Source organism: Zingiber officinale, chromosome 5A, assembly GCF_018446385.1.
Source record: "Zingiber officinale cultivar Zhangliang chromosome 5A, Zo_v1.1, whole genome shotgun sequence".
Taxonomy (NCBI): Eukaryota; Viridiplantae; Streptophyta; class Magnoliopsida; order Zingiberales; family Zingiberaceae; genus Zingiber; species Zingiber officinale.
In genome coordinates, this window is record NC_055994.1 from 81,427,312 (window position 1) to 81,453,988 (window position 26,677).

At 52.0% G+C, this 26,677-nt stretch overlaps 1 protein-coding gene across 1 annotated transcript; it reads right to left on the reverse strand.

The window, feature by feature from the left end:
- Window positions 1-534: 534 nt before the first annotated feature.
- LOC121982943 (dof zinc finger protein DOF1.7-like) lies at window positions 535-1,706 on the reverse strand. The gene is made up of 2 exons (XM_042535940.1): window positions 1,321-1,706; window positions 535-1,243 (listed from the first exon to the last, which is right to left on the reverse strand). The coding sequence occupies exons 1-2, from the start codon at window positions 1,342-1,344 to the stop codon at window positions 665-667; spliced, it is 603 nt and encodes a 200-aa protein (XP_042391874.1). The 5' UTR covers window positions 1,345-1,706; the 3' UTR covers window positions 535-664.
- Between the last annotated feature and the right edge of the window lie 24,971 nt (window positions 1,707-26,677).

Below are 26,677 nucleotides of genomic sequence, written 5' to 3' on the forward strand. Positions count from 1 at the left end.
CCCGTCCCTGTTCCAGCTTTGTATTGTTGTTGTGTTTTGACGTTCGTGTCTTTGTTACTGTCCGGTGCTCGACCTATTGTTATCTCGGCCTTTGTGTCGTTGTCATAGTCCGGCTTGCTTGCCGTTATTATCTCCCGGCCTGCGTATCGTTGTCATATCTCGGTCTGCATGCGATATCCTATCTTGGTCTGCATGTCGATATCCTATCTCGGCTTATCCACCGATGTCATATCTTGATCTACGTGTCGCTGCTAGGTCCTGACCTGCAAGTCGTCTTCCGGATCTAGGTCGCATTCGGCAGCTCCGGTTTGAAGTACTGACTTTAAAATAAAGATAGAGTACATGAGCCGAACAGCCGGGAGGATTAAAGATATGACATCGGACAGCAAGTAAAATCGGCAGCTCCGGTTTGAAGTAGAGTACATGAGTTCTTGTAAACTTGCAGTCTTGATCGTCCAAATACTAGGTAAATCCCAACAAAAAAGACATGAAAATGAAGATATGTAAACGAAAATGAGAAACAGATGCCGATCAGGCTCAGTAACTTCGATCGATCTTGGAAATTTAATGTTTGCCTGCGCAACCATGAAGGCAATTTATAACCCGAGCTTTGAATTGTTCCAACCTCTGTTACAAAAAATCCCAGCAACACTGTCATTTGTGATCATCGATAAGTCAAAGTGTGATCGGTAAGCTCGGAGGCCGGCGGCTTGAGTTCGAGGTTGACGAGGTCGATGATGTCGTCCCAGTGGCTCAAGTTGCTCGACGGCGACAGATGCCTCGTCGCGCTTTCCATCGCGAAGAGCCCGTCGTCCTGTTGACCGACGTGATCGTAGAGCAAGGGCGAGAAGGGAATGCCCCCCAGAATGTCCGGCTCCGGACAGAACAGGGGACCGAGTCCTCTCTCCGGCGCCGCGTTCATGGAAGCCAAGGCGCCGCTGCTGCTACTGTGGTTTTCCTCCTCCTCCGGTAGCGTGACGTCGGTGCGCTTGCTCCCTCGGCTTCCTTTGATGCGCTTGTTCTTGCGGCCGCCGCCCACGGGCACGTCGCGGAGCGCGCCGCCGTTGGTCCAGTGCCGGCGGCAGGCCCGGCAGTAGTGCCGCGGCTGCAGCTTGCTGTAGTTGTTGTAGTAACAGAACTTGGTTTCCGTAGACTCGCACCGCGGGCAACTCAGCGCCTCCGCCGCCGACGTTTCATTCTGTTTTCTCTGCTGCGCCTTCTCGCTTCCACCACCTCTCAATTCCTTCAGAAAAACAAAACAAGAAGATCAGATCGAGCTCGACAAAATCACGAAAACCAGAGGACAAGGCGGGGACTCACACTGGCAAACAAACATTCTTCCATTCCGCTCGTCGATCCTCATGCAAGAGCGAGCAGGCGGCGGAGAGCGTGGGCAGAAGCAAGAAAGAAGCAGCAGAGGAGAATGATAAATCCACCAACCGCGCGTGGAGCCTCTCTCTCTGTCTCTCTCTGTCTTCTACTGCTTTGCTGACGTTAGTTGCGCGTGTTTTAATCACAGAGATTTGGGACGACGACGAGATCGAGGTAGCGTGCGTCGGCATTCGCAGAGCTATTAATGCGCATACAAATGCGAAGAAGAAGAGCAGCTAAAAAGAGACGCCGAGCGGCAAATTACGTGAGTGGGAAGCAACATGGAGTTCTCACGAAGCGCAGCACGTGATCCTGCGGCCACTCGCAGAGGCCGGTGGGGGAGACTGCGCTGCCACTGGCAAGATGATTACTTATGTCAGAGAACATTTCGTTACACCCCATGTAGTTTCATTATTTTAAAAATGTCCTTACTAACTTAACTAAGTTGATAAATTACAGATTAATTGTCAAATTAAGATCTCAGATCAAATCTAGAGTGGGACGTGAATCTTTACCATCTATGTAAACTCATCTTACTTGTCATTTACCTTCTCAGTTATCATAGTTTATTTTTTTTATTGATCCAGGACAAATTAAAGGAGGCGCTAAGTAAGTATATTCACTTTTGCCCCATTATTTCAAAAAATTTAGGATTAATTTTTTAACTAATATTAAATGATAATTTTTTCTCATAGTTGATGGATTGATGTGCCTATTATTAAGTATTTTTAAATTTATTTTAATCATGGATGAAAAAATCGTTATAGAATAGGATCAATTATCTTAAATTAATTGATATAAATTAGATAATTGATATTAATTAAAAAAATTATTAGCAGCATTTTATCCCATTTCGAGATCAGTCATATTTTAAACGGAAAAATTACCCTTGAAAATAAGTGAAAATACGGAGAACGGGATGAAAAAGTTCTCCTGTACCTTTTGCTCGCTGAGAGTACCATTGCCGTCCCTGTCACTTGGATCCGATGGGAAGACAAGGCAGCAAGGATCCACGCGAGTGAGCTGTGCATGGGCAGGAGCTGCGACTGTTGGATGGAACGGTGGGAAGAATCCAAAAGCGGCGGTGTCTGATGATCTGGCGCGTTGAGACTTGAGAGTGCTTGAGGTTGATGGGTGAAGGACGATCGAGTGGAGGACGAGGGAGGACGGGCGGCTGGCGGGCTGGGTGGTGGATGAGACAGCGCCAAAGGATGGTCGGTGGAGGTGAGTGGGACGGTGGAGACTGTCTGAGGGCCCCGCGAGCTAGCTAAGTGTCGCGGGGAGGGTAGTGGCATTTTGGCTGTGAAATCGTGGCAAAAGGTGAAATTATTTGTCCCTAGTATTCTCGTCGTATCTGATCTAAGGTTATCATGAGGGAGATAAATCATAACATCCAGAGTGAGCATATGGTAAGTGGGGTGAGTTGTATAGGGATCGGAAATTTGCAACCTGATTACCCTGAGTTTCGACCCCACGATCTCATGTGATAAGCATCCCACTACATATCAACTCGAATGATTTATGAGATCTTTTTAGCTGTGAAATCATGCTGCTGGATCTAGGAGTCTGCAATTACATTGGCTATGATCGATGATACTATTATGCAGTAAACAAAGTGATTGGTTCATGTTTAGAATATTTGTTAATTATATTATATAATTGATCCTGGTGGTTAAAACAGGGGATCCCTATTTTGAGGGGTCAATGCCACATGGAAGTCAAAGGGTCAGGTGGTCGACCGGAGAAGGGCGGACCGATCGGCCGACCGGAGAAGGAGGGGTCGACCTCCCGGCCGGCCGACCGGTAAATAACCGATGTAAAAAGGTGCCCCGACCGACGTCGGGGTTCCGACGCTCGATTGAACAGTAACGAAGGGCCAAGCGGAAGTCATGCTCGGCCGAAGACATAAAGTAACATACTGCTAGCAGTCCCCACATAACACCTTCAGGGATCTCCGGCGTCACCGAGTCGTATGGAGGGCCGGACTTGATGTAGTCTGCGTGGGTAGGACGGAGATAGTCTTGGCCGTAGGAAGCCCCAGTATGGAGTAGGAGAGAAGGACAATGAACATCTTATGGCGGTTTGTCAAGTCTATGACTAGACCATACTCCAATCTGGCGGCAGGTGTTCTTGTCCCATCGAAGGCGTGCACAGGAATGTGATGTATGGTGTCGGGTAAGCTTTCGACAAACACATCAGGGTATGGTGAGGACACGTTTGCCTCGGTGGGTGTGCGTGAGCTCTTTCACGCTCTATAAGAAGCCTTCTATTTGCATGGGGCGGCCGTTCTCTGACTTTGGCATTTCTTCCTGTTAGCTTGCACGACTTGAGGCGTCGGAGTAGTGGCATGGGAACCCTTCGGCCCGACTTCTTTGCAGGATCTTGGAGGTTCGCACATTCGAAGACCCACGTCGGACCGGGAGGCGCCACGTGCCCGTGTCCAGTTGATTTAGCTTGGACGGGATCGATTTGGCGCCGTCTATGGGAGCGCTCCGCATCCGGCGAAAACAATGGGCGGTGGCTGACGGCCTGCGATGGCGCTTTCTGGAGGAACTTGGCGCTCTGATCGAGTTGAGGGCGCTAAGCTTGTGGAACAACGAAGGCATCGGTAAGGCGGCTGGCGACAAGACATCGGCATCAGTGGCGGCGGAAGCACCACAAGCCACGGTTCCATTCCATCGAGCTCTATTCCGCACTCCTGAAGTCGTAGCAACTAATCGAGATCGGGGTCATCTTCGGATGAAATGCAAGACGAGATAGCGAAAGGAAAGCCCCAGTGGGCGCATCGCGGCGGATCAGCGTCAATTTTGAGGCTATTCTCGAGACTCTAAGCACTATGTGCCTCCGACGATCGGTGAGTATAATGGAACCAGCGACCCGGATGATCATTTGGGTAAATTTGATAACACTGCAACCCTGCATCAATACACAGATGGGGTGAAGTGTCGAGTTTTCCTCACCACCCTCTCCGGATCGACTCAACGGTAGTTTCGGAGGTTGCCGGACGGATCTATCACAAGCTTCAAAGACTTTCGTACGGCCTTCCTCCACCACTTTGCAAGCAGTCGGCGCTATCAAAAAACCAGTGTTAGTCTATTTACCATCAAACAGGAAGCCCGCGAATCGCTCTGAGCCTACATCCAGCGGTTCAACAGAGTGGCCATGGACATTCCAACGGCCACCTCGGAGACAATGATGAATGCCTTCACACAAGGCCTCGTGGATGGGGATTTCTTCCGATCACTCATTCGGAAGCCGCCCCGAGACTACGACCACATGCTACACCGGGCCAACGAATACATCAACGTGGAGGAACCGCAAGCGGCCCGGAAAAAAGAAACTCCAGCCAAGCGGGCTCCTTCTGCCGAACGGAAGCCGCATACCGCTAATCAGCCGCCCAGAGGACCGCTGGCCGAAGCAATTCGTTCTCATCCAAGACCTCATGTCCAAGAAGTAGCAGTCGAGCGGCTCTGGACAAAGAAGAAATGGACTCCCATGTTCTGCTCATTCCATCGCACGGACACGCATAACACCCGAGATTGTCGGAGTCTTCCCTTGATTGCTCATCCCTTTCCTCGGAGTGGCGGCCGCAGATCACCATCGGCTGACAGGCGACAGAGGCCTCGTGAAGTCGATCGGACGATAGCTGACAGGCGACAACAACAGACTCCCGAGCGGCATCGCTCTCCGAGGCGGGAGAATATCCGGATGTCTAGGGAACGCCCCTGACCGTCCGCTCGGGAAGAAGAAAATAGGAGCAATACTTCCCGAGGCGAGATCAACATCATAGCTGGTGGGCCGACCGGAGGAGACTCCAACCGAGCAAGGAAGGCGAGCGTCCGGCAGCTCCAGATCCATGCAGTCGGCTGCAGCCAAGAGCGGGCGAGTGGACCCGAAATCAGTTTCGGGCCCGGGGACTTGGAAGGAGTTGAAGTGCCCCACGACGACGCTCTGCTCATCAAAGCGGTAATAGCCAACTACACTATTCACCGCATTTTTATTAACACAGGAAGCTTGGTCAACATCATATTCAAAAAGGCGTTCGATCAACTGTAAATTGATAGAGCCGAGCTGCTGCCCATGACAACCCCCCTTTACGGATTTACGGGTGATCCGGCGGTTAGAACGGGGGACCCCCATTTTGAGGGGTCCATGCCACGCTGGAGTCAAAAGGCCAAGTGGCCGACCGGATAGGCAGACCAACCGGTGAATAGCTGAGGCAATAGGCGCCCCGACTAAAGTTGGGGTTCCGACGCTCAATGAAACAATGTCTAAGAGCCGAGCGGAAGGCACTCGCCCGGAAGTCTCCCCAGCATTTCAACGGGCACGGCCGGCGCAGGGGATGAAGGCCGTCCGGACGATGGTCTCCGTCCAGCCGGCCGGACGTACGTCCCGGCCGGCGGTGGGTAAAGGAGAACAGGAACATCTTCTGACAGCCGTCAAGTCATATGGCTAAGCCATACTCCTAGTCTGACAATGGGGTGTCTTGTTGTCCCATCGAAGGCGCAATGGGACTATTGCAGTATGACGTCAGGTAAGCTTTCTGATAAACACATACCGAGGTATGGGCTGCGGACACGTACGCGCCTCGGTGGGCGTGTAGAGGCTCTTTCACTGCTCTATATAAAGAGCCGCAGACTTCGCCGGAGGTACGCATTCTACAAGCTTTGGAGCCACTTTCTTTACCACTTGCTTGCCTGACTTGAGCGTCGGAGGGTCGCCGTCGGGAACCCCTTCCCGGCCCGACTTCTGTGCAGGGTCGCCGGAGCTTTGTATGACCAGTCGAAGACCCACATCAGCAACCGGAGAGCGCCACGTGCCCAGCATCTGTTGAGTCAGCCGTTCGGACAGGATCAATTTGGCGCCGTCTGTGGGAACGCTCCTGCATCCGATCGGCAGCAATGGACGAGGCTGGACGACAACACATGGTGACGCTCTCGAACGAGGAACTCGACGCTCTGATCGAGATAAGGGCCGCCAAGCTCTTGGAGCAAAAACAAAAAGCCACAGCCGAACGGCCGGAGCAGCAAGCAACATCAGTGTCTGGTGGTTGAGCGGAAGCACCACCGGCCCCCGTTGCATTTCATCGAGCCCTATTCCGCACCCCTGAAGCCGTACCAGCTCATAGAGATAGGGGATCTTCTTCGGATGAAATGCCTAGACGGGATGACAGAAAGGGGAAAGCCCCCCGATCGGACGCATCACCCGAGAGGATTAATCGCCAATTTTCAGAGGCTATTCTGCAAGATCCTCTGCCGAAGCACTATGTGCCTCCGACGATCGGCGAGTATAATGGGACAACTGACCCAGATGATCATCTGGGTAAGTTCGATAACACAGCTACTCTCCATCAATACACAGATGGAGTAAAGTGCCGAGTTTTTCTTACCACTCTCTCGGGATCGGCTTAACGGTGGTTTCGGAGGCTGCCGGATGGATCCATCACAAGCTTCAAGGACTTCCGAACGGCCTTCCTCCACCATTTTGCAAGCAGCCGATGCTACTAGAAGACGAGTGTAAGCCTGTTCGCCATCAAGCAAGAAGCCCGTGAATCGCTCCGAGCTTACATCCAGCGATTCAACAAAGTGGCGATGGATATTCCAGCAGTCTGAAACCATGATGAATGCCTTCACACAAGGCCTAGTGGATGGGGATTTTTCCGATCAGCCGCCCCGAGATTACGATCACATGTTACATCGGGCTAATGAATACATCAGCGTGGAAGAAGCGCAGCGACCGGAAAAACTCGGTAGAAGCGGGTTCTCGTAGGCGGAAGCGACCGCCGCTCATCGCCTAGAGGACCAAGGGCAAGCAATCGATCCCCACGCGGGTCCATGTGCAAGAGGTAGGCTGCCTGCCCAAGCCAAAGAAGAGATGGACCCGATGTTTTGCTCCTTCCACCGGATGACGCACAACACAAAGGATTGTCGAAGTCTTCCTTTGTGGCTCATCCCGTGCCCCGGAATGCTGGACGACGGTCTCCCTCGACAGGCAACAGAGAACTCATAGAGCCGATCGGACGCGGTGATAGGCGCGACGCATGAACTCGATCGGCGCCGTTCTCCAGGCAGGAGAATCGCGGCGTCGAGAGCGGTCCCCGTCCGCTCGGGAAGAGGAAAATAAACAATACTTCTTGAGGCGAGATCAGCGTTATTCTTTGGCGGGCCGGCCGGAGGAGACTCAACCAGAGCTAGAAAGGCGGCGTCCGTGACTCGATTCATGCGGTCGGTTGTAGTCGAGAGAGCTGAAGGACTCGAAATTAGTTTGGGCCGGGGACTTGGAAGGAGTTGAAGTACCCACGACGATGCTCTGCTCATCAAAGCGGTAATAGCCAATTATACTATTCACAGCGTATTTGTTGACACAGGGAGCTCGATCAATATCATATTCAAGGCGTTGATCATTGCAAATGGATCGAGCGAGCTATGCCATGACGACTCCGCTCTACGGGTTTGAGTAGAAGTTCGGTAGGTCAGACGGATCATTTGGCTACCTCATTGGGAGAAGAGCCGCTCCAGAGGACAAGGACAACAAACTTCGTGGTGGTCGACTCTCCTCGTCCTACAACGTCATTTTGGGACGACCGGCGCTCAGCGAATTCCAGCGGTCGTCTCAACCTTCCATCGAAGATCAAGTTCCCGTAGAGGACAAAGTGGGAGAAGTGCGGGAGATCAACTAGCAGCTCGGCGATGCTACATCGAGACAATTCCGCTCGGAAGGCGCCCCGGATCCAGGTAAACGCCATCACCGAAAAGACACCCTCTTTAATTTATGAAGAAAAAGAGGAAGTGCAGATTCACCCAACCCGATCGGAGGCCACGACTTTTATTGCGTCCGATCTGGAGGAGAAGCAGAAAGAGAAGCTGATCCAATGCCTCCGAAAAAATCATGATGTCTTCGTCTGGTCGAGACATGAGCTACCCGGAATTTCGCCGAGCATAGCGCAGCATGAGTTGCATGTCCGACCGGACGCTCGGCCAGTAAAGCAAAGAAAAAGGGACTTCAGCGCCGAGCAGAATTCCATCATCCGAGCAGAGGTGGAAAAACTTCTGGAGGCCGGCCATATACGCGAGGTGCAGTTCCCGAGCTGGTTGGCTAACATAGTATTAGTCTCCAAGCCAGACAACAAGTGGAGAGTGTGCATAGATTTTCGGGATCTCAACAAAGCTTGCCCGAAAGATTTTTATCCTCTGCCCCGGATAGATCAGCTGGTGGACTCTACGGCCGGCTGCGAATTAATCTGTATGCTCGACGCCTACCAGGGCTATCACCAAGTGCCACTCACCCGTGGAGATCAAGAAAAAGTCAGCTTCGTGATGGCCGACGACACATATTGCTATAATGTGATGCCGTTCGGATTAAAGAATGTGGGGGCCACATATCAACGCTTGATGAATAAAGTATTCAGAGAGCAGATCGGGCGGAATCTAGAAGTTTATGTGGACGACATTCTCATTAAATCCGTCCGAGCGGCCGATCTCTTCAAGGATATGGAAGAAACCTTCCGAACGCTGCGCAAATATGGAGTCAAGCTAAATCCCCAGAAGTGCCTGTTCGGAGCAAAAGGAGGGCACTTTCTGGGGTACATAGTGACCGAGCGGGGCATCGAAGCAAATCCCAGCAAGGTGAAAGCTCTACAAGATATGCCGCCTCCGAGAAATACAAGGGAAGTGCAGCGTTTGACCGGTCGGATAACCGCTCTGTCCAGATTCATCTCCAAAACCGCCGATCGGAGCCTTCCGTTTTTCAAGATCTTACGCAAGGCTACAAAATTTCACTGGGACGAAGAATGCGACCGGGCGTTCGAAGATTTAAAGGCATATCTGAATTCACTCCCGGTATTAGCCAAGCCGACTATTGGTGAGCCACTCTGTATTTATCTATCCTCGACCGAGCAGGCAATCGGCTCAGCACTGGTGAGGGCGAGTGGAGAGGAGCCTGTATATTTCCTTAGTCACATTTTAAAAGATGCTGAATCTCGCTACACTGGGCTCGAAAAGCTAGCTTTCGCTCTGGTCCTCGCCGCTCGGCGCCTTCGTCCATATTTCCTGGCGCATACTATCATTGTCAAAACCAATAGCCCGCTCGGGCATGTATTGCTGAATCCAGAAGCGTCCGGACGGCTTATCAAGTGGACGACAGAGTTAAGTGAATTCGACATCCAATACCATCCCCGCTCGGAGATCAAAGCGCAATCCTTGGCCGATTTTGTGACTGAGGTGCAAAGGCCGGAGCCGAAAGCTATGTGGAGAGTATATATGGATGGATCGTCCACTCGGCTCGGAAGCGGGATTGGAATATTGTTGCTCTCCCCTCAAGAAGAAAAGATGCACTTATCCGTCCGGCTGGATTATAAAGCTACCAACAATGAAGCAGAATATGAGGCCCTCATAGCTGGCTTGCAGGCTGCCCGGCATGTGGGAGCCGGTCGGGTAACGCTTCACTCGGATTCGCAGTTGGCCGCTCAGCAACTCTCTGGTACCTTCGAAATCAATAATGCTCGGCTCAAGCTCTACGCTGAAGCCTTCGAGAAGCTCAAAGCCGATTTTAGAGAAGTTGTTGTCCAGAAGATACCCAGAGCAGAAAATCAAGCAGCTGATGAGTTAGCCAAACTCGCGAGCTCAATAACGCCGGTCGCCATTCAGCAGCCAATTGAAAAAGTACTGTTGGTGGCGCACGTCGACCGGATGGAAGGCCTCACATTTCCAAGCGACTGGCGGACACCCATCATAGAGTTCCTCTGCTCGGGCGCCACACCATCCAATGAGTATGAAGCCCAGCTGCTAAGGAGGAGAGCCGGTCGGTTCACACTCATCGGCGATCAGCTTTACAAAAAGGCTTTCTCACGTCCGTTGTTGAAATGCGTGAGCTCGGAGGACTCGGCTTACATCCTCCAAGAAGTACATCAAGGATCGTGCGGAGGACATCCGGGCGGACGATCGTTGGCCAAGAAGATCCTCTTGGCCGGGTACTTTTGGCCGACTTTACAAGCAGACGCCGCTCGGACCGTGTCGACGTGCCTCTCATGTCAGAAGTACCATAACTTCAACCACCGACCGACGGAGGAAATGAAGGTATCAACAGTTTCATGTCCGTTCGATCAATGGGGAATGGATATTGTCGGTCCATTTCCGATGGCGACCGGGCAGCGGAAATTTTTGCTAGTGGCGGTCGATTATTTTTCCATGTGGGTGGAGGCCGAGCCGCTAGCCAAGATCACCGAACAGATGGTCAAAAAATTTATCTGGCAACACATCATCTGTCGGTTCGGCATCCCTCGCAGATTGGTTTCCGACAATGGGCGGCAATTCACAGGGAAGATGCTAGAGGAGTGGTGCAAAAGCTATGGCATCGAGCAACACTTCACGTCCGTGGCTTATCCCCAGAGCAACGGTCAAGCCGAAGTAGCCAATAGGGAAATTCTTCGTATTCTGCGCGCTCGGCTCGACCATTTGGGAGGAAGTTGGCCGGATGAAGTGCCGGGCGTCTTATGGGCCATCCGAACGACGCCGAAGGAAGGGACGGGTGTCACGCTATTCCATTTGGTGTATGGCGGCGAGGCGGTCATTTTGGTCGAAGTCGGCGTTGAGTCCGTCCGGATCCAGAGTTATGATGATGGCAACGCCGAACGGAGGAACATGGAGCAGGATTTGGTCGACGAGGAGCGAGCCAAGGCGTCCGTTCGGCTGATGGCATACCGGTAGCGGATGAAGCAAAACTACAACCGCCGCGTAATCCCCAGATCATTCCAGGTCGGCGATCTCGTCTGGAAGAAAGTCAAGCCGGTCGGCGACGTCGGAAAGCTTGAAGCTCCTTGGGCGGGTCCCTTCAAGGTTATTGAAAAACTCCGCTCGTGAGCTTATTATTTGGAGGATGAAGATGGGCGGCAGCTGGATCGACCGTGGAGTGCGAATCATCTCCAGCCTTATCGAGCGGGGTGAAAGGTGCGCGAATGTAAATCATTTTTGTATATGTTAGTCGCCCAGGTACTTGTAATGCAGGAAGCAAAATTAATTCAAAGGATAGCCGAGGGTTCCGCCGATCGGCAATGTCGAAGTTAGCCGTAAAGGCCGTCGAGCTCCGACGTTAAATATCGAGAGACGAGCCGGTGTCTATAAACGTCCGAGCGGAAGGCCGTCGAGCTCCGACGTTAAATATCGAGGCTGCAAGCGTCTAGAAGCGCCGGAAGACCGTCGAGCCTCGACGTTAAAATCGAGCGGCGTCTATAAGCGTCCGGCGGAAGGCCGTCGAGCTCGGACGTTAAATATCGAGAGAGTGGCGTCTATAAACGTCCGGCGGAAGACCGTCGAGCTCCGACGTTAAATATCGAGAGGCGAGCCGGCGTCTATAAGCGTTCGAGCGGAAGGCCGTCGAGCTCCGACGTTAAATATCGAGGCAGGCGGCGTCTATAAGCGTCCGGCGGAAGACCGTCGAGCTCGGCGTTAAATATCAAGAGGCGAGCCGGCGTCTATAAATGTCGAGCGGAAGGCCGTCGAGCTCGGCGTTAAATATCGAGAGGCGAGGCGGCGTCTATAAGCGTCTGGCGGAGACCGTCGAGCTCGGCGTTAAATATCGAGGCGAGCGTCTATAAACGTCCGAGCGGAAGACCGTCGAGCTCCGACGTTAAATATCGAGAGACGAGCCGGCGTCTATAAACGTCCGAGCGGAAGACCGTCGAGCTCCGACGTTAAATATCGAGAGACGAGCCGGCGTCTATAAACGTCCGAGCGGAAGACCGTCGAGCTCTGACGTTAAATATCGAGAGATGAGCCGACGTCCATAAACGTCCGAGCGGCTCGCATTGCGAAAATCTATCGAAAACTCCTTTGAGGTAAGGCGCGAAGCAAAACATGATTAATCGGAATTAAAAATGCGAACAAGTGAACGCGCGCGCCAAGCGGCTACTCAGTCGCATGATGAATGACGTTATTAAAGACAATCAACTTGTCTAACAGAGCGTGGTGCCGAGCGGAGGAGTTTTAAAGAACACTTTAGTTATGACGAGGAAAATTTCTTGCCAAAACAAAAGCTGAAGGAAAGGAAAAGATTATCTATTAAGCACAAGGCTAACCAGAAGAGTTACAGCAAAAATAAGTTTGGCCGAACGGCGGGGATACAAAAAAGTTCATAAGAAACACTCCTCATGCGTCGAAATCAAAAAGAGCATCAGGGATGGCGCCCATCACGGTCACGAGATCCTCGGGAGGGATGGTCAGCTCGGCGGGCAGGTGGCCTTTGGCCTTTAAGTGATCCACAGCCGCTTTGATCGCCTCTTTAAAGGTGAGGGAGATCTTGTCAGTAAATTTCTCCCCAAAGGAATCCGAGCGGACGAATGCCTTCCTCACCTCGTCGGAGCGGGCCGACTCCCCCTCTTGATACTCTTTGAGCTCGGCGTGGGCAGCGTCGCTGGCAGCTTGGAGATCCTTCAATTCTCCATCAAATCTTTGAAGATCGGCCGAGCGGCTCTCCTTCTCGGTGGCGAGCAGGCATCCGGATCTTGCGCTGCTCCAGCCCTCGATCTCCACCTTCATTCGGTCCATGTCATCAATGGCCTGGCTTCCGAGTGGTCGCCGTCTTGATCTCCTTATCTCGTTGTTTGACCATCGTTTCAAGCGACGACCTTGCTCGCGGATCGGGCTTTTCCGTTCGGCTTCGATAACTTCTTGGCCTTCTCGAGGCGGCCGTCATTTGTCTCCATGACCTTGAGTTTTTTCAATTCATCCTCCAGCTCGGCCAACCGATTGCTAACGGCAATCTGCTCCACCCAGTTCTACGAGCAAAAGTGAACAGGTTAAAAACTTAATTCAAATACACGAACAAAGGAAAAGAGCATACCCCGGAGTCCTGTTGAAGGTTGCTGTCGCCGAGCTGCCCGGGAGTCATCGCTTTTATCCGGCGCCGAGCGTCCTCCCAAGCTTTTGCGAGAGGGCCTGTCAAGGTGATCTGCTGCTCGGGGACCACTGGCCGATCAGCAGCAGCCATATATTCCTCTGAGGGGAGGCGCAGGACGGTTTTAATTAAATTCGAGCCGCTAGGCTCGCCTTGAGAAGCATCGGCCTTACCGGATGGCCCAAACGCCGGATATGGCGCAGAGTTCTTGAAGGGCTGGACGGCGGCACCTCAGAGCTTGCCCTCGGAGAGCCATGTGGGGTCGGGGTACTCTATAGGGAAACCGTCCCGGACAACACCGGAGCATCCGCGCCCCGCTCGGGCTGTGGCTCATCAAGTGGAGTTGGGGCAGACGCAGATTCCGGTCATCGGCGCTTCCGAGTGCGTAGCGGAACATCATCGGCCAAACGACCCTCCACTTCCACCTCGGCTTGGGAAGAAGGTTCTGTGCCGCCCGCTGCCTCGTCGTGAGAGGTAGTAGCTGCCAAGGCTTCAGGGGCATCTTGAGTCCCCTCGCCTGATTCGCCGGTCGGATCGGCTGGATCAAGGCCCCGCTCGGCGACCTCCTTGTTCGTCACCGCCTCAATCTGAGCGGCTTTCAATTTGAGCTTCTCGGTCGCCTTAGCACGCCACATGACTTCAGCTGCAGAAACAAAGATTAAATCAATTAGAACAAAAGAAAAAGGAGGGATGAGAATCGCTTACTCATGCTGCAGGGCAGATCGGCGGGGGTAGAAGACAAGCCGAATATGTGCATTACTCCCGGAAGGAGCAGCTTGTCAATATGATAGCGCTGACCAACCAGCCGTTCGGCTGCATGAAGGTAGGCCGCGTCGCCTCTAAATTTGCCGAGCTCCGGTTGCGCTGGCATCGCCGTCTGCCACTTGGTGCGAAAAGTTGGCCGCTCGGGAAAACGTATATAGAAAAAATGCTCCTTCCAATGTTTGTTGGAGCTCGGCATGTTATCGAAGAGGACGAAACCTATCCTAGACTGGAAAACAAAGGTGCCCCACTCGGCTTGCTTGGGATAAAAAAAGTAGTGGAAAATCTTAGGGTCGAGGGGGATGCCGTTCAGTTTGAATAAAATTATCACCCCGCTCAGCAGCCTTACGGAGTTCGGAACTAGTTGGCCGAGCGGGATGCGGAAGTAGTTGCAAACTTGCAAGAAAAATTTATGAGGTGGGAAGCGTAGCCCGGCCAAAAATTGGTCTCGGAAAAAAATAACTATGCCAGGTGGCGGTTCATGAGGCCGATCGGCCGGTGTGGCTAATATTATTTGGTGGTCGGAAGGAATGTCGTAAGTCCGAGCGAGACGCAACGCGTCCTCCTCGTCAAAACGGCTCTCCATGGTCGTGTACCATAGACCCGGAGCGCCGCCGGTCGACTGCGAGGTGCTAGTCATGGTCGAAAGACAAGAATACGGGACCAAAGGGGAAGGTTCAAGCAAGAAAGGGAGGAAAACCGACTGAAGGAAACGATTAACAGAAAGAAGAAAACGTTGGGAACGAGAAAGAAGGTCTTACGAGCAAGAAAGATGATCGACGGGGGCCTGGGGGTTGCCGAAGAGTTGAGGGGCGAGGTCGCGAGAAAGAGGAGCGCCGGAGGAGGATGAAGCAACAATGCGGCGGAAGGAGTCGCGGGCTTTATATCGCCAGGAGCAACCTCCACCGTCCGATCCAGGTCGTCGATAACGAGGTCATCATCCAGCCATTCATTTCAAACGGCGGTTGTCCCATCGGAGTAGCGCCACCGCCATCGTTGACAAGCGCCACGATCGCCACGTGTCGGTGAGGATATTGACGCATTAATGAGCTCCCTTACCGTGCGGGCCTGCGTGATGGGTAGTAGGGGAGAGCATCGGACATGGATTCCAAGAGAACACAAGGCACGGACAAGATACCGCCGAACGGATGGGTATCCCTATGCCTGGCCGAGTGGCCTAATGCAGTGATCATTGCTCGATCAGATCGACAGTCCAGTCAGTCAGACTTCGCCTCCTTCGACTAGACTCGAGGGGGAGGAAAGTGATCCGGCGGTTAGAACGGGGGACCCCCATTTTGAGGGGTCCATGCCACGCTGGAGTCAAAAGGCCAAGTGGCCGACCGGATAGGCAGACCAACCGGTGAATAGCTGAGGCAATAGGCGCCCCGACTAAAGTTGGGGTTTCGACGCTCAATGAAACAATGTCTAAGAGCCGAGCGGAAGGCACTCGCCCAGAAGTCTCCCCAGCATTTCAACGCAAGCGACAGGCGAGACGCGAGGGGCATGCTGCCTGGCCGGCGCAGGGGATGAAGGCCGTCCGGATGATGGTCTTCGTCCAGCCGGCCGGACGTACGTCCCGGCCGACGGTGGGTAAAGGAGAACAGGAACATCTTCTAACAGCCGTCAAGTCATATGGCTAAGCCATACTCCTAGTCTGACAACGGGGTGTCTTGTTGTCCCATCGAAGGCGCGATGGGACTGTTGCAGTATGGCGTCAGGTAAGCTTTCTGACAGACACATACCGAGGTATGGGCTGCGGACACGTACGCGCCTCGGTGGGCGTGTAGAGGCTCTTTCATCGCTCTATATAAAGAGCCGCAGACTTCGCCGGAGGTACGCATTCTACAAGCTTTGAAGCCACTTTCTTTACCACTTGCTTGCCTGACTTGAGCGTCGGAGGGTCGCCGCCGGGAACCCCTTCCCGGCCCGACTTCTGTGCAGGGTCGCCGGAGCTTCGTACGACCAGTCGAAGACCCACATCGGCAATCGGAGAGCGCCACGTGCCCATCATCCGTTGAGTCAGCCGTTCGGACAGGATCAACGGGCAACAAAGTTCAGTCGGTCGGACAAATCCGACTAGCTATCTCACTGGGAGAAGAGCCGCTCAGGAGGACGCGGACAGCAAACTTCATGGTGGTCGACTCTCCCTCATCATACAACGTCATTTTGGGACGACTGGCACTCAGCGAGTTCCGAGCGGCCGTCTCCACCTTCCACCAGAAGATCAAGTTCCCCGTCGAGGACAAAGTGGGAGAAGTACGGGGAGATCAACTAGCAGCTCGGCGATGCTACGTCGAGATGGTCCGAGCATAAGCCAATTCCGCTCGGAAGTCGCCACGGATCGAGGTGAACGCTATAACTGAAAAGCCTCCCTCTCTAGTTTATGAAGAAAAAGAGGAAGTGCAGATTCACCCAACCCGAGCGGAGGCCACAACTTTCGTTGCGTCTGACCTGGAGGTAGGCCAGAAACAGGAAGTGATCAAATGCCTCCAGAGAAACTGTGATGTCTTCGTCTGGTCAACGCATGAGCTGCCCGGAATTTCGCCGAGCATAGCACAACACGAGCTACATGTCCGACCGGACGCTCGACCGGTGAAGCAGAGAAAAAGGGATTTTAGCGCCGAACAGAATGTCATCATCCGGGTGGAGGTTGAGAAGCTTTTGGAGGCCGGCCATATACGTGAGGTTCAGTTCCCGAGCTGGCTGGCGAACGTAGTATTAGTCTCCAAGCCGGGCAACAAGTGGAGAGTGTGCATAGATTTTCGGGATCTCAACAAAGCTTGCCCGAAAGATTTTTATCCTCTGCCGCGGATCGATCAGCTGGTGGACTCCACTGCAGGCTGCGAGCTGATATGTATGCTCGACGCTTACCAAGGCTATCATCAGGTGCCGCTCGCCCGTGAAGATCAAGAAAAAGTCAGCTTCGTTACAGCCGACGGCACCTATTGCTATAATGTGATGCCGTTCGGATTGAAGAACGCGGGAGCCACATATCAGCGGCTGATGAACAAAGTGTTCAAGGAGCAGATCGGGCGAAATCTGGAAGTATACGTGGACGACATTCTTATCAAGTCCGTCCGAGCGGCCGATCTCTTCGAAGACATGGAGGAAACTTTCCGAACGCTACGGAAATATGGAGTCAAGCTAAACCCCCAGAAGTGTCTGTTCGGAGCAAAAGGAGGGCGTTTCTTGGGTTACATAGTGACCGAGTGGGGTATCGAAGCAAATCCCAGCAAGGTGAAAGCTCTACAAGATATGCCGCCTCCAAGAAATCTGAGGGAAGTGCAGCGTTTGACCGGTCGGATAACTGCTCTGTCCAGATTCATCTCCAAGACCGCCGACCGGAGCCTGCCCTTTTTCAAAATATTGCGCAAGGCCACTAAATTTCACTGGGACGAAGAATGCGATCGGGCGTTCGAAGAACTGAAGGCATATCTGAATTCTCTGCCTGTGCTAGCCAAGCCAGCCGTAGGTGAGCCTCTTTGTATCTATTTATCTTCAAATGAGCAAGCAGTCGGCTCGGCATTAGTGAGGGCGAGCGGAGAAGAGCCTGTATATTTTCTGAGCCATATTTTAAAAGATGCTGAATCTCGCTACACTGGGCTCGAGAAGTTAGCCTTCGCGCTGGTCCTCGCCGCTCGGCGCCTTCGTCCCTACTTCCTGGCGCATACCATCATTGTCAAAACTAATAGTCCGCTCGGACGAGTATTATTGAATCCAAAAGCGTCCGGATGGCTTATTAAGTGGACAACGGAGTTGAGTGAATTCGACATTCAATATCAACCCCGCTCGGCAATTAAAGTGCAGTCCTTAGCATATTTTGTGACTGAGGTGCAGAATTCAGAGCCGGAAGCTATGTGGAAAATATTTGTGGAGGGATCATCCACTCGGCTCGGAAGCGGGATTGGAGTACTGCTGCTCTCTCCCCAAGAAGAAAAGATGCACTTATCCGTCCGGCTGGATTACAGAGCTATAAACAATGAAGCTGAGTATGAAGCCCTCATAGCCGGCTTGCAGGCAGCTCGGCATGTGGGAGTCGGACGGGTGACTATACATTCAGATTCTCAGTTGGCCGCTCAGCAGCTCTCTGGTACTTTTGAGATTAACAACGCTCGGCTCAAACTCTATGCTAAAGCCTTTGAGAAGCTCAGAGCCAATTTCAGAGAGGTCATCATCCAAAAGATACCCCGAGCAGAAAATCAAGTGGCCGATGAGTTAGCCAAACTTGCAAGTGCAATAACGCCGTTCGTCACCCAATCGCCAATTGAACAAGTATCTTTGGTGGCGCACGTCGACCGGATGGAAGCCCTCACATTCCCAAGTAATTGGAGGACACCCATCATGGAGTTTCTCCGCTCGGGAGCTACGCCATCCGATTACCATGAAGCCCAACACTCAGGAGAAGGGTCGGTCGGTTCACACTTATTGGAGATCAACTCTACAAGAAGGCTTTCTCCCGCCCGTTGTTGAAATGCGTGAACTCGGAAGACGCGGCGTACATTCTCCAAGAAGTGCACCAAGGATCATGCGGAGGACATCCGGGTGGGCGATCACTGGCTAAGAAGATATTGCTGGCCGGATACTTCTGGCCAACCCTGCAAACAGACGCCGCTCGGACCGTCGCGACGTGCCTTTCTTGGCAGAAGTATCATAATTTCTCACACCGATCGGCAGAAGAAATGAAAGCAGCCACTGTGTCCTGTCCCTTCGACCAATGGGGAATGGATATTGTGGGTCCATCCCCTATGGCGACGGGGCAGCGGAAATTTTTACTAGTGGCAGTCGATTATTTTTCCAAATGGGTGGAGGCCGAGCCGCTAGCCAAGATCACCGAGCAGATGGTCAAGAAGTTTATCTGGCAGAACATCATCTGTCGGTTCGGCATCCCCCGTCGACTTATTTCCGACAACGGGCGGCAGTTCACAGGAAAATTGCTCGAAGATTGATGCAAAAGCTACGGCATCGAACAACACTTCACGTCCGTGGCATATCCCTAAAGCAATGGTCAAGCCAAAGTAGCCAATCGGGAAATTCTTCGCATTTTGCGGGCTCGGCTCGACCATATGGGAGGTAGCTGGGTGGATGAAGTGCCAGGCGTCTTATGGGTCATTCGAACGACCCCGAAGGAAGGAACTGGCGTCACGCCCTTTCATCTGGTGTATGGCGGTGAAGCGGTTATTCCTGTCGAAATTGGCGTCGAGTCCGCTCGGATCCAGAATTATGATGATGACAATGCCGAGGAACATAGAGCTGGATTTGGTCGAAGAAGAAAGAGCCAAGGCGTCCGTCCGGCTGATGGCGTACCGTCAAAGAATGAAGCAGAATTACAACCGGCGCGTAATCCCCAGATCATTCCAGGTCGGCGATCTTGTCTGGAAGAAAGTGAAGCCGGTCGGCGACGTCGGCAAGCTAGAAGCTCCTTGGGTGGGCCCCTTCAAAATCATCGAAAAGCTCTGCTCGGGCGCTTATTATTTGGAGGATGAAGACGGGCGGCAACTGGATAGGCCATGGAGCGCGAATCATCTCCAGCCTTATCGAGCTGGGTGAAAGGTGCACTGATGTAACTCATTTTTGTATATATTTTGGGTCGCCTATGTACTTGTAATGCAGGAAGCAAAAAGATAAAAACGCATTGAGCATTATCTGTCGAACGGCCTACTGCGTGAAGACCCCGTGCCGTTCGGCCGGGCGTATGATTATATGAGCCAAATGCTCGAAGGCAAAGACCCCGTGCCGTTCGGCCGGGCATATAAATTACACGAGTCGAAGGCTCGATGCTAAAGATCCCGTACCGTTCGGGCGGGGTGTATATTATTCGAAGCACGATCGAGGTCAAAGATCCCGCGCCGTTCGGCCGGGAGTATGTTAGCCGAGTCAGAGGCTTGATGACGAAGACCCCATGCCGTTCGGGAGTATATAATAAAAATTAGCCTTAATAGGCCGTTGAGCTCCGACGTTAAATATCGAGAGACGAGCCGGCGTCTATAAACCCTCCGAGCGGAAGACTGTCGAGCTCCGACGTTAAATATCGAGAGACTAGCCGACGTCTATAAACCCTCCGAGCGGAAGACCGTCGAGCTCCGACGTTAAATATCGAGAGACGAGCCGGCGTCTATAAACCCTCCGAGCGGAAGACCGTCGAGCTCCGACGTTAAATATCGAGGCGAGCCGGCGTCTATAAACCCTCGGGCGGAAGGCCGTCGATAGCGAGAGACGAGGCGGCGTCTATAAACCCTCGGCGGAAGACCGTCGAGCTCCGGCGTTAAATATCGAGGCAAGGCGTCTATAAACCCTCGGCGGAAGGCCGCCGAGCTCCGACGTTAAATATCGAGGCAGGGCGTCTATAAACCCTCAGGCGGAAGACCGTCGAGCTCGTTAAATATCGAGAGACAGGCCGGCGTCTATAAACCCTCGGCGGAAGGCCGTCGAGCTCCAACGTTAAATATCGAGGCAGGCGGCGTTTATAAACCCTCGGCGGAAGGCCGTCGAGCTCCGGCGTTAAATATCGAGGCGAGCCGGCGTCTATAAACCCTCCGGCGGAAGACCGTCGAGCTCCGGACGTTAAATATTGAGAGACGAGGCGGCGTCTATAAACCCTCCGGCGGAGGCCCTCGAGCTCCGGCGTTAAATATCGAGGGGCGGGCGTCTATAAACCCTCCGGCGGAAGACCGTCGAGCTCAGGAAATATCGAGACGAGCCGGCGTCTATAAACCCCGGCCGTCGAGCTCCGATGTTAAATATCGAGAGACGAGCCGGCGTCTATAAACCCTCCGAGCGGAAGACCGTCGAGCTCCGACATTAAATATCGAGAGACAAGCTAGCGTCTATAAACCCGCCGAGCGGAAACCGTCGAGCTCCGACGTTAAATATCGAGAGACGAGCCGGCGTCTATAAACCTGCCGAGCGGAAGACCGTCGAGCTCCGACGTTGAAAATCGAGAGACGAGCCGGTGTCTATAAACCTGCCGAGCGGAAGGTCGTCAGGCGCTAACGATAAAATTCGACGTTAAAAGGCGAGCAACCGGAGTCTATAAATCCTCCGGACGGATAACTTTCTGCAAGGTCCTTCTCGGTTGTATAGGCCGACCTCTGATCGGGCCTGTCGATAAGGCGAGAATAAAGGCAATGTGTGGTCGAGCGGCTCCTTTATAAAATGTACTTGGACGCGAGAAAACTGAGACCAAGACGAAAGTTAAAGATTGGACGTGGTTCGAACAAACAAATAACAAAAGGAGACTATCCGTTTACGCCGATCGGCGGACAGACAAAATTTATTATATTCGCCCCTAACGGCAGGCATACAAAAGATTGCACACTTGAGAGAAATTTCATAAACCCCTCATTCACTATCATCGAAATTAAAGAGGGAGTCGGGGATGGAGCCCATCATGGCCGCCAAATCTTCAGGGGGGACGGACAGCTCGGTGGGTATGTGGCCTTTGGTCTTCAGATAGTCCACTGCCACTTTGATCGCCTCTTCAAAAGTTAAGGATAGCTTGTCGCTAAACCTTTCGCCAAATTCATCCGAGCGGACGAATGCTTTACGCACCTCCGCCGACCGGCCAGGCTCCCCGTCCTGATATTCTTTAAAAGTAGCTTTAGAAGCATCGAAGGCAGCTTGAAGATCTTTCAGAGCCCCTTCCGCTTTAGCCTGGTCGGCCGAACGACCCTCCTGTTCGACGGATAATGAGGTTTCCAATTCTTTAACCCGCTGCTCTAACCCCCGGTTCTCTACCTTCATCATATCCATGTCATCGATGGCTTTAAGCTTCCGGGTGGTCGCGGTCTTTATCTCTTTGTCCCGCTGCTTGACCAAAGCCTCGAGTCAAGCCACTTCGCTCGACAAGCCGGAAGACTTACCCCGTTCGGCTTCCAGCAGCTTTTTTGCCTTCTCCAGAGCGGCCGTTGACTGTCTGCTATCTCCCGCGGCTTTGAGCTTTTTCAGCTCGTCCTCCAGTTCGGCTAGGCGATTGCTGATTGCAATCTGCTCCACCCAATTCTGCAAAATGGATAGGAGCAAGTTAGAAACCAAATCCAAATAACTAACATGGCAAAGAACATACCCCGGTCGCCTGTTGTAGATTGCTGTCGCCCAGCTGACCGGGAGTCATCATTGCAATTCGGAGCCGAGCGTCCTCCCAGGCTTTGGCGAGAGGACCCGTAAGGGTGATCTGTTGCTCGGGGACCACTGGCCGATCAGCAGCCGCCATATATTCCTCAGACGGGAGGCGCAAGACAGTTTTTATCAATCTCGGGCCGCTCGGATCACCCAGGGGCGCAACGGCCTTACCGGACGGCTCACCGGTGGAGGAAGAAGGACGGTCGCCCAACCGCTTAAGACGCCGTAGGGTTCGGGGAGGACTGGAAGGCGGCACCTCAGAGATAGCCCTTGGAGAGCCGCGCGACGTGGGGGTACTCTCTATAGAGACCGTCCCGGATAGCACTGGAGCTTCATCGCCCCGCTCGGACTGCGGCTCATCAGATGGAGTTGGTTGAGAGGCTAGCTCTGGCCGTCTGCGCTTCCGAGTGGCCAGGGGAACGTCGTCGGCCGAACGGCCCTCTACCTCGACTTGAGTAGAAGGCTCGAGATCGCTCGCAGCCTCGCCGAGAGAGGCAGGAGCGTCTAAGGCTTCGGGGACAGTCTGAGTCCCCTCACCCTCTTCGCTGGCCGGACCAGCTGAGGCCAAGCTCCGCTCGGCGACCTCCCTATTCTTGGTCGCCTCGATCTCGGCGGCTCTCAATTTCAGTCGCTGGTAGCCTTGGCGTGTCACATGACTTCGGCTGCAGAAACAAAGAATAAATCAGTTAGAACAAAAGAAACGGGAAGATAAGAGAACTTACTCATGCTGCAAGGTAGATCGGCTGGGATAGAGGACAAGCCGAATATATACAGTACTCCCGGAAGGAGCAGCTTGTCGATGTGATATCGCTGGCCGACCAGCCGATCGGCCGCATGAAGGTAGGCCGAATCGCCCCTGAACTTGCCGAGCTCCGGTTGCGCTGGCATCGCCGTTTGCCATTTGATATGAAAGGCAGGTAGCTCGGGGAAACGCACGTAGAAAAAGTGCTCCTTCCAATGTTTATTGGAGCTCGGCATATTATCAAAAAGGACAAAACCTATCCTAGATTGGAAAACGAAAGTACCCCATTCGGCCTGCTTAGGGTAGTAGAAGTAGTGGAACACCTTGGGGTCCAACGGGATGTTATTCAGTTTAAACAAAACTACCACCTCGCTCAACAGCCTGATGGAATTCGGAACTAGCTGGCCGAGCGGGATGCGAAAGTAGTTGCAAACTTGCAAGAAAAACTTATGGGGTGGAAAGCGTAGCCCAGCCAAAAATTGGTCTCGGAAGAAAAGAACGGTGCCGGGCGGCGGTTCATGAGGCCGATCGGCTGGGGTGGCTATTACTATGTGGTGGTCGGAAGGGATGTCATAAGTCCGAGCGAGGCGCAGCGCGTCCTCCTCGTCAAACCGGCTCTCCATGGTCGTGTACCAAAGACCAAGAGCGCCGGCGGTCGACTGGGAAGTGCTAGTCATGGGCGAAACGCAGTAAGAAATTCGAGGCAAAAAGAAGGGTTCGAACGAGAAAGAAAAGGTGGTAGACTTGAAGGGGACAGCTAACAGAAAAAAGAAGGAGGGAGCGAGGAAAAGGAAGGCTTACGAGCAAAAGGGATGATCGAAAGGGGCCTCGGGTCCGTCGGGGAGCTGAAACACGAGGTCGCCAGAGCAGAAAGAACAGCGGGAGGTCGAAGGTCGATGAAGAAGAAGGCGGCGGAGAGAGGAGGCCGCGAGATTTATAACGTTTGCCTCGTACGGCCTTAGCCGTCCGATTCAGGTCGTGAAGAACGAGGTCATCATCTAGCCGTTCATTTCAAACGGCGACTGCCCCATCGGAGGTGATGCCACCACTATACCCTGATAAAAGTAAGATCGCCACGTGTCAGCAGGATACGGGTTACATTTAATGAGCGCCCCTTACCGCACGCAGCGCACGTGAGGGGCAGTAGAGAGGAGGATTCGGCATGGATTCCAAGGGAATACAAGGCACGGGCAAGACACCGCCGACCGGATGAGCATCCCTATGCCTGGCCGAGCGGAGTAGTGTAGCGGCCGTTGCTCAGTCAGATCGGCAGTCCAGTCAGTCAGACTTCGCCTCCTTCGACTAGACTCGAGGGGGAGGCAAGTGATCCTGGCGGTTAAAACAGGGGACCCCCATTTTGAGGGGTCAACGCCACGTGGAAGTCAAAGGGCCAGGTGGTCGACCGGAGAAGGGCGGACCGGTCGGCCGACCGGAGAAGGATGGGTCGACCTCCCGGCCGGCAGACCGGTAAATAACCGATGGAAAAGGCGCCTCGACCGACGTCGGGGTTCCGGCGCTCGATTGAACAGTAACGAAGGGCCGAGTGGAAGTCATGCTCGACCGAAGACATAAAGTAACATACTGCTAGCAGTCCCCACATAGCACCTTACCGAGGATCTCCCCAGCATACCGATGCATATGGAGGGTCGGACGTGATGTGAGTGCCGGCCGGTCGGACGGGAGATGAGTGCCGGCCGGCCGGAAGCCCCGGCATGGAGTAGGGAGAGAAGGACAATGAACATCTTATGACAGCTGTCAAGTCCTATGACTAGGCCATACTCCAAATCTGGCGGCAAGGTGTTCTGCTGTCCCATCGAAGACGTGCCTGGACTATAGCAGTATGGTGTCAGGTAAGCTTTATGAAAAACACATACTGAGGTATGGGCTGAGGACACGTATTTGCCTCAGTAGGTGTGCGTGAGCTCTTTCACCGCTCTATATAAGGAGCCTTCTATTTCGCCGGAGGGATGCGTTCTACAACTTTGGGAGCCACTTCTTCACTGTTAGCTTGCCTGACTTAAGCGTAGGAGAGTCGTCGCCGGGAACCCCTTCCCGGCCCGACTTCTTTGCAGGATCGCCGGAGGTTCGCACCAGCATTCGAAGACCCACGTCAGCAACCGGAGAGCGCCACGTGCCCAGCGTCCGTTGATTCAGCTTTCGGACAGGATTAATAATCTATTAGAATTATTTATTTATAGTTTTAAAAATAATTTAATTTAATTATTTATCTTTTCAATTTAGGTTTTAGATTTTTTTTCTTATAATTAATTATATCTTGTATTTTTTTTATTTCTTAATGAATTTTGGATTCAATAATATGATTAATTTTTTTTCTCTTAATTTTTACATGATATCAGAGCAAGGTTCTCATTCTCTGACTTAATTTTTTATACTGCCCCCTATTATTGCTTCCTGTTGTCGTTGTCATCTCCTACTGCTGTTATTAATTTCGGCGCCGACATCTATTTTCTGTCCTGTTGCTGTTGATTTCGGCGTCGAAATTTATTTTCTGTCGATTTCAACGTCGACGTCCTGCCCTACCAATTTCGACACCGACATTATTTTCTGCCGATTTCGATGCCGACACTATTTCTGTCGATTTCGGCACCGACGTCCTGTGCTGTCAATTTCGGCACCGACGCTCTGTGCTACTGATTTCTACATTTGACATCTTTTTCTGCCTCATATCCTTTATGTGACCACTGGTCGTCCTGATATCAGTTTTTGCAGATCATATAAATGTGTATCCTTACAATTTGATTATTTTGAGAATTATTCATTTTGTCATCATGCCTGGTCGTGCAGATGCTTCATGGAAATCTGATTCATATATGTTTAAGCAGTTTCAACAGTTTTTTGGTTCACAACCCTTTGCCATGTCAGCTTCCTCTCATATAGGTTTGTCGTCGTCTAGTATTTCAGATATATCTTCATCCTTGTAGATTTTGGACTCTGGTGTCTCCCATCATATGTTATCCAATTTGTCATCTTTTATTTCTTGTTCTCCCAGTTCATCTATATCTACTGTGACTGCTGATGGTACTCCTATGTTATTAGTAGGTGTTGGTTCAATTGTTACATCTTCTTTATCTTTTATTAATGTTTATTATATTCTGAGTATTACTTTAAATCTTGTTTCTGTTAGTCAATTATATGAGTCTAGATATCTAGTCTCTTTTTTCTTCATCCAATTGTTATGTTCAGGATCCGTAATCTCAGAAGTTGATTGGGACAAGCCATAAGTAAGGAGGACTATATGTTTTAGATCAACTCAAATTACCAGAAGTTGTAGTTTCGAGTGTGGATTTATCGTCTTTTCATCTGAGTCATTTATCTTCTGATTTTTATTTGTGGCACTCTCGCTTAGATCATGTTTCAGCGCCTTGTTTATAGTTTTTAGCCTCTACAGGAGCATTAGGACATTTAAAAAGTTTTGATATTTCTGATTGTAGTAGTTGTAAACTAGCCAAATTTTCTGTCTTACCATTTTCTAAAAGTCATTCTTTTTCTTCTGCTCCATTTGATCTTATCCATTTTGATGTGTGGGGACCCTCTTCTATTCTTACAAAGGGGGGGGGGGGTCAAGGTATTATGTTTCATTTATTGATGATTGCATCGTTACTCTTGGGTCTATCTTATGAAACACAAGTTAGATTATCTTACAATTTTCAATAACTTTAGAGCTCTTGTGAAAACTCAGCATTCTAGTGTCATAAAGTGTTTTCATTATGATTTGGGGGGTGAATACACTTTGAATCAATTTTCACATTTACTTGCTTCTGATGATACTGTTAG